This window comes from Stylophora pistillata, chromosome 7 (assembly GCF_964205215.1).
Source record: "Stylophora pistillata chromosome 7, jaStyPist1.2, whole genome shotgun sequence".
NCBI classification, from domain to species: Eukaryota; Metazoa; Cnidaria; class Anthozoa; order Scleractinia; family Pocilloporidae; genus Stylophora; species Stylophora pistillata.
This window is the reverse complement of record NC_142525.1, coordinates 18,223,942-18,231,932: the sequence shown is the minus strand read 5'-3', so window position 1 is coordinate 18,231,932 and position 7,991 is coordinate 18,223,942. Positions and strand designations below refer to the sequence as shown.

At 38.5% G+C, this 7,991-nt stretch overlaps 1 protein-coding gene across 3 annotated transcripts; it reads left to right on the top strand.

Moving 5' to 3' along the window:
• Positions 1-1,551: 1,551 nt before the first annotated feature.
• LOC111346726 (uncharacterized) lies at positions 1,552-5,914 on the top strand. 3 transcript variants are annotated; one of them, XM_022953999.2, is made up of 7 exons: positions 1,552-1,668; positions 2,198-2,309; positions 2,831-2,918; positions 3,493-3,597; positions 4,148-4,209; positions 4,308-4,379; positions 4,765-5,914. In XM_022953999.2, exons 4-7 carry the CDS (start codon positions 3,536-3,538, stop codon positions 5,226-5,228), a joined length of 660 nt encoding a protein of 219 aa, XP_022809734.2. In that variant the 5' UTR covers positions 1,552-1,668; positions 2,198-2,309; positions 2,831-2,918; positions 3,493-3,535; the 3' UTR covers positions 5,229-5,914. The 3 variants fall into 3 exon arrangements, 2 of the variants coding, with proteins under 2 accessions (XP_022809734.2, XP_088584076.1); XR_015989628.1 differs by lacking the exon at positions 4,308-4,379 and having other exon boundaries at positions 3,493-3,673; positions 4,765-4,842; XM_088727950.1 differs by lacking the exon at positions 4,308-4,379.
• The last annotated feature ends 2,077 nt before the right edge of the window (positions 5,915-7,991 follow it).

Below are 7,991 nucleotides of genomic sequence, written 5' to 3'. Positions count from 1 at the left end.
AGTTTAAGGCCAAGTTGAAGTTTTGTCCTTTTCAGATTCCAAAAAAAAAAAAAAAATCAGAAAAAAAATCAGAAAAAAAAGAAGTTTTAAGAAACAGAAATGGCAATTAATGAGTTTGTTACAGTAAAAGTGTAATTCTCCAAATTTTAATTAGGAATTGATCCAAATTGGCGTTCTATCAAATCCTGAAATTCTGTTTTCACATGTTGCTGAGAGTCTCAACCTTTCGTCCCTGGCCTGTATCAAAATTGCTATCCGTCGCCGCCCCGCAGACCGATAGTTTCTATTACGGTCTTCCATCAGTACTTACTTCAGTCAATCAACCCTTGGTCCCTGTTGTTTTTATAAATTAACACACATAATCATGCCATCAGTGATTGATGTTTCTCGTTCTTTCAGAAGAAGCTTCTTTTTTAACAGTGATTTATTTCTTTCAAGTAAGCTTGAATATTTTCCATAATTCGACATGCTACTTCTGGTTTCAACCCGTTGCCAGAGAGCGGAGTATTCTGCCGCAAATGAGATAAAGTCTGTTTAAACACTTACCCATAACGCATTAATGCCACATAAATATTGGTTGATGCTGTTAAGCTGACAACGTTTTAGCAATAGAAAGCGTATTTCCCTCTCCATACTTGATTTTCCCTCAGCTCGTGCTTTTTCTTCCTTTTTTTTTGTTTACTTTGTTTCGTTTAGTTGTATCTTTTCGTTTTATATTATTCGTCTCTGTTTTAAACGACGATTTTAACTTCATGTTAAAACCGTCGTCTGAATTGTCACATACTTTAATTCAAGTTTTAAGTTGGAAGGAAATATCTGGCTTACCAGATCGGCCGAATAAAACGATAGTTTCCTACATTGGATATAATCAAACATTTGCTTGGAATTTCATCCTCACTGAGGAGGATAAAGCAAAGGATTGAAAGTTACTTTTACTCCACCTGCTTCGCGTGTTCTAAATGGGCTAAGCCCGTACTTCTAAATTTTAGAACTACGGGCTCGGCCCATTAGAAATTACTGCATGCACTGCTTCACAGCAAAGATCGCTGCTATTGGCTAAAACTAGCCAATCAAATTGCCCCGCAATTCAAAAGCGAAGGAAGATTCATTGAGATGCAATGAATACATGAAGTTCATATATTGTGAACTGCGGTATTAGATACGTATGATGTGCGATCCTCGCAGTAGATAGCGCTATTTATGCAATAGCGAAAATCAGACCTGAAAAAAATCAGGCCTGTACGGGACTCGAACCACTGACCTCTGACCTCTGCGATACAGATCATTGTAAACAACTGCAGTTTAAAACAAACTTGCATTCGAAAAACTTTACTTCATGGAAAAAAAATTACGCTATCTGCTTCTGGGAGTGCGGTTCTAGGAGTAGGCGAGTATGCAGACATGACTTTCCTAAAGGATTCCATAACTTAAAGCATGGTGTGTTACAGCCCGTTATACCTGCACGGCTAGACTAAGTAAGAAACCGGACAGACTTGACTTGTAGGGGTACCCTGTGATAGTATTTGTAGGGTCACGTGACTCTGGTTTTTATATAGTTTCTTTGCAAGAGTTGTAGAACGATGCATGTCGAAAGCCGTGAAAATGAAATGCTGTGTAAAGCTGTGAAGCCGTGAACAAATACGCTGTGTTATCAGAACATGGTGAAAGGTATGGAGTATGTAAATACATTTTACCTAATGTTGTGCTCAATCCTACATGTAATGTCTGTCTATGGTCAGAGACGCAGAGAGTTACATGATACAGCCATGATTATTATGAATTTGTCAAGCTGACAATCGGCACACTTGTATATACCATACAGGGACATCCTATGATTCTTTACACTATTAGCATCGCCTTTGTATAACTTTGTTATCAATTTGAATGTCATATTACAGGAAATATATTCAATTTGTCTTAGATTTTGTGTAAAAAGATATAAAAGAAAAAATTGGTTATTGATTCACTGTAAAATATTCAAAATTTAACAATCTACTGCTGTTCACGTAGTTCGCGGTTCGCTAAACCATTCGAGATAGAATAAGGGCTCGTTTCCGAAAAAACAACATCTTGAAGGCGTGCTTATTCCTTTTTTACTAACCACAATACATTGCGAACATAATCGTGACGCGACGTCACGACATGTGTAACGACATCCGTGTCAATTCACCTTTTCAATAATATTTTTTCTCTACAGAATATCATACTCTGTTTATGAGCTTAAGAGGCTTAGAAGTCTTAATAAGAGCACCAGAAGCAGAGTAATCATCATGTATGACATTGCTTGTCTATTAGCACACCATTTGAAGGTAAGTAAATTTTTTGAACATGGATGTGCAGGAGGCTAAATGGTAATCTAAAGTGGTATTTAATTATGTAGAATTGTCCAAACTATTTTCTATTAAATTTGGGATGAAATGAAGTAATTTATTGGAACAGACTGGAATTAAGTGAATTGTGGAAATGAAATGAAGATGAAATCATCCGAGTTATTTACTGAATTTTGAGCAACTGCCTTCATCAAATAAATTGTCATTTTTGCAGGTCACATAATTCCATTGTCTATTTCATCACTTCCTTTCATGGGTACTGGCTTGCTCCCAACATATGGGGGTTCATAGCTCAGTGGGTAGAGCAGTAATGCTCCTGTAATGACAATGTCATGGGCTCAAATCCCAATGGGTCCAGATTCTTTTCTTCTTTGTGTTTGGTTAAATTCCCATTATTTCTTACATTTAAATTGCATGATTATCTGTGAGGATCACATCTTAACTGCAGAATAGTTTATTACTGCTGACACAATTTTCATTTACATGATTATATTTGTCAGTGTTCATCTCAGGAAAGCTTCTTGGAAGGCCAGTGTTGATGTTGTCATACCCATATTCCATTGCTATGGGCACAAGGCATCATGCCAGGTTAGTATATATAAGTTTAACGGTAAATGGCCTTGTGGGTCAGCAGTGTGGGATCAGAAATCTGAAAGCAGTTTCCAAAATCGAAAGCAAATGATGTGCAAGGGTCAGCTAAGCAAGCAAGGTAAAATATTTAAGCAGATGTACATGTTCCTTATAAAAGAGTAGCCACCCTACATAAGCCTATCAGCTTTGATAATGACCACTGGCCAGTGAGCCTTTACTCAAGGTTAGTTTTACCTAAATTGAAAATTAAATTTTTAAGTATATAGCCTGCAGTGCAGGTGGGTTTGGTGGTTGCCATCTTTTGAGTGTTTGTCTTACTGGAAAGTTGGGGTGAGAATGCAATGCGGGAGGAGGTCTCATGCCAACTGGCTCGGTAAAAATTGATTTTGCTCCAACTCTCCACTGTTTTCTTAATTCAATATGGTGCTTTCAACACTTGATTTGGAAGTATTCATTCACACTGCTAAAATCTGCCTGCACTGCAGGCTAGTACACATATTGGCTAACTATCTGATGTAAGGTCCATGCCATATTAATGCTTAGGTTTTATCTTCAATATGATTGTCTGTAGATCTAGTACAGTCTAAGAAGGATCAAGGGAACTGGATTGACAGATGATGAAGGGGTGGAAAGGTTATGGTCCTTTCTGCATAGGTTTTCTTCTGTCACCAAAGAAGTGAGTGCTCACAAAAGGACAGATGTTTAGACTGATGGGCTTCTTCACTATTCCCAACATTTGTATCACAAATTGGGTATGGTTAATTTTATTGAACACATAACTTTCACAGTTCTGTGGGTTTTGCTGAAAAGTAAAAGATGTGTCAACTATTGACCAGGGCCCAGTTGTTCAAAGGCCAATTAGCTCTAACCCAGGGTTAAATTTTAATCCAGGTTTCCAAATTTCTCTAATCAAAAGCCATTTTGGGATAATTTTCCTAGTTCTTTTTAGAACATTTAATCATCAAATTGTAGACAAATGGAATTAAGCTGAATTTTCTTTCAGAGCTTTCAGATTTGAAATCAAATTTCACACTAACCCTGGGCTATCTTAACACAGCTTTGAACAACCCAAACCAGAACTTTAGCTGGACAGCTTTATCTACCCTGTGTTTTCTGTTGTAGTTGCAGCTCTTCATTTTTTTTAACAAGGACATGTGTTAAGATGTAAGTCGAGGTTGATTAGTCTTATTAGCACACATTAAACTGATTCCTTTTAATATTCAAAGGGCAGAAACTCTTCTACAGGATGTCAGTGCAAAGCTTGAGGAACTCACTGAAAAACTTCCAGGTATACATTTTAAACCTTTTTTTTACCCATTGCATTGAAAAACAGCACAATGACTTACATGCATGCGATATGATTATTGCAATACATGTATTTACCAGTACTAGGTTGTGATGATGTGATACAAGAGTGGCAAAAGGAAGGAGTTGAAGCGCTGAAACCAAAAGAACACGGTAGTTTTATTCCTCAGCATTTATTAACAATCAGTAGGGAAAACAGGTTTTTTTGTATTCACTAATACATTATTAATCTGTCACATGATTAATACTGCCGAGTTGGACGAATCATATGTCAGCTTGCTCCTCATGTCTAAAAGACTCAGGTATATTGTGTGTGGACGTAGCACCTACCAAATTCATGATTTACATTAGCGAGTACCTGAGCTTTTCAAAGTGATTAAACTTGTAAAAGGCGAAATTCCTACTTACCTATTTGAGAAGGGGTATGAGGGCTAAATTTTCCCAGTTCCCAAGCCTTACACATTTACATTTTACCGTCTAACCCATAAAACTGCCACTGCATTGCGTTTTTAGTTATTGTGAACTTTTTAATTTTCAGATGGCCAAGCAATTGCCATAAAGCTCGCAAAGCAGATCAACAAAGTCGCGAAGTCCGTCCTCAAAACTTTGTCCGAAGTAAATGGGTATCTTCCCAATGATGTACCCCAAATTCTTTATGACGATGCTAAGGATCCTAAGAGCAGCATTTACTCTGAATTCCAAGAGGAAGGGGACACCGTTCCTGCTCTTGTTAGGAGGCAGATAATTGACCATTTCTGCTTACACAACAGGTGTCCGGAGGAGCTTGAGCTGTTGAAGGAGGAAATGAATCGCCTTGTCTCTTTCCTCCAAAACGAAATGAGGCTTCTAGACGAATCAGTGGATGCGCTTCTGCCTCACACTGATAACCCTCTTAATGCAGGAATGATTCATTGTAAACACATTCCCTCGCTGCTGCTTTTATGGGGTGGTAACTTGGATTCCCCTAAACCTATTGATGATGCTGAGGTAGCAAAAGCCTAAGCTAATTTGAGTGGTATCGGCTATCTTCCAGATGACGAGAAATCAGACGAATCGATGATGGAGGAAGTTGTGTACGATGAGGCCTTTGTGTTAGAACTGTCATCAGGCAACGAATTATCTGATGATGAATAAAACTCATTTTGTATCTGGCGCTTGCCAAAACCATACAGAAACAGCCGCTGTTTTGTTTATGTGCGCGCGCTAATAGCGGGTAAACTTCTCGAAAAACCCAAAAAATAACAATACATTGTGTAGGATTATACTGACTGGCTAATCATCACAATAAGTTTTGATAAATTCTCACCGTTGGCAAATTTCATCTCGGTGGTGATTCGTTGCAGTTTTTACGTTATTAGGATTATACATAACATGTGTAGACGGCGTATTTTATTTGCTGATCGGTGCCGAAGCTCCCTTAACGGACACTCGTAAGTGGACAGCTCTACTTACCCAGTCAAAACCCCGTTTTATTAGGCTCCCATACAAACTCTGTATTCTGATATAATTGAAAATCATGTTTGTATGGATTGGAGTTCACTGGAGGTACAATTGTAGGCGTGGAACAGATGTCGGACCATGATTCACCGTTATCAATTTTGAGAGGTCCACCACTGTCGAACAAAAACATTAGTCATCTTTGTCGATCTCTACCAAAGGGAATGATAGATAAAAAGATATTAGCAAGTGTGGGGTGGGTGCCTCGAATATCCGTATAAACTCCGTATTTTAAATATCGCTTATATAAGGCAATTTATAACTTATGTTTAAATACTTTAGTTGATAAGCCAAATACTGAACTCGGTCGTTGTTCTTTTGTACATTGTCAATTCGGATCAACCCTACTGAACTAAAGTGACGCTTTTTGAGCGTTGTTTAACCATCACCCGTCCAACAAAAATAGCCATGTAGATGTACCCATGTACCACTTATCATTCTTAAATGGTAATGGATCTCATTGTGTAACCTTACTATACAGTGCCTCTTATGAACGCAGCCACGTAAACTAAGGATACTTGTATATATACATGCTCCAACAAATCTGTCTTGAAAATGTTTAGGCAATACATATCTTGGTGATATCCATGAAATAGTGAATATGTGCCACATAATTTCCAATTTCTGTTATGTATGATATCAAGTAAAATATATCAGTATACGTCCTTCGTGAGGCCACAACGAAATTGACACACCCGTGACGGAATTAGCGCGTGCCGGAATTACTGAGGAAAAGTTATAAGTTGTAATTATTTCAGGCTATTTAACGGATTGTATTGTTGAAATGGTAAACAGGCAGTCAGTGCTACTCTGTAAAAGTGTCCTGCTAATTGCGCAGAGGCTTAACGCGGTCAATTGCCAACTCTAGATCTTCGCTTTATTCGTTAAGTCGTGTTGTTGTCATTGTACATCAAGTAGCAAATCAACTACAAGTCACACAGGACGTCGATCGTCGTCCAACCTTGATGATACAAGACTATTTCTTAAAATATCGTTATCCTGGCGAAAGTAATGTCCAGTAATAGTTTTTATCGACTAGTTTCTTCATAAAATTTTTAAAAAGGTCTTTTTTGTCCTTTTCTAGACAGTCCAGTAGTCAGGTTTAGCACATGATTTCGTTATAGCATTAACCTACCGTATTCCTCATCAGTGTTTACAATTGTGTGTGCGGACGTATATTTTAAATATTATTTTTGAAGGTGAATTGATGTTTCTGTTAAAAGATATCATAACAGCTATTTACTGTGGGTTGGCTAACCATGTGAAATTTTTCTAAATTCTTTTAACGAAATTAGCACAATGAGTGCTGGTGTCCTTACGCCATGATAATGTGAAACTTCTTCACTACATCGAGAAAAAGCCATGTTTTTCGTCGATCAAAGTGCTAAACGTGAAAGAAACATTTTGTCTTGGTAGGATCGGGGGAGGGGGATGTTAAGGTCGGAGAAGGGGGAGGCGAGGACTGAAGAGACGAGACGGTGACGCACTGGGACACCGCGATTAATTTTTTTTTAATCCATTGTAGCTGGAAAAAAAACGCAAAACGTGTTGTGCGTGGCATATCTGCAAACTACATTTCCAAACTGAAAGATTCGGATCGAAGGCTGAGGAATGCTGGAGCAGTTTACCTCAGCGCAGAGCAGTGCGACATGCGGAGCGGGGGGAATTTTATGAACTCCTACTATTTAGTTTTTTTTTGCCTTTTCGTATGGCATATATCTGTATATTGCGGCCGAGGGGTTAGCTTTCCATCTTCTGTTTCTCCTGGCGCTACAGTAAGAAATTTTCATGTGCTTTTTGGGCAACGATTTCGTGAGCTTTGCTTGCTTCCAACTGAACCACGTGGAGGCGGCCATATTGGATATCGGCTTTGGCGAGTCAAGTTCCTCTTTACACGATATACTTATTACTCTAATAGAATTTCTACGTTTAATCCATCATTGTAGAAATTCTACTCAGTGGGGACGTTGAAATGAACCCTGGTTGCGAGAGCGTTGATGTTCCTCCTTGCTCAAGCTCGGTTAAAACTCGCGCCACTCGAAAATTCAAGCACCCGTGTAAAGTATGTGGCAAGCTTGTGAAATGTAACCAGAGAGGAATATTTTGTGATATTAATATTTGTCGCTTCTGGTTTCATTGCCGATGTATTGGCATGTCTGACGATATCTACCAGGCTTTAGCGTTCACTGGTGAAGATTGGTCTTGCTTTGATTGTGGTATGCCTCAATTTTCTGACTCTTTCTTCGAGAAGTCCTCGTCTGACTTTTC

What these genes read in the sequence shown, in the direction of transcription:
- LOC111346726 (XM_022953999.2), top strand. Translation starts at nt 3,536, where the DNA reads ATGATGAAGGGGTGGAAAGGTTATGGTCCTTTCTGCATAGGTTTTCTT. An exon ending in TTTCTTCTGTCACCAAAGAA is followed by an intron (nt 3,598 to 4,147) that starts GTGAGTGCTCAC and finishes TAATATTCAAAG; the next exon opens with GGCAGAAACTCTTCTACAGG. An exon ending in ACTCACTGAAAAACTTCCAG is followed by an intron (nt 4,210 to 4,307) that starts GTATACATTTTA and finishes TGTATTTACCAG; the next exon opens with TACTAGGTTGTGATGATGTG.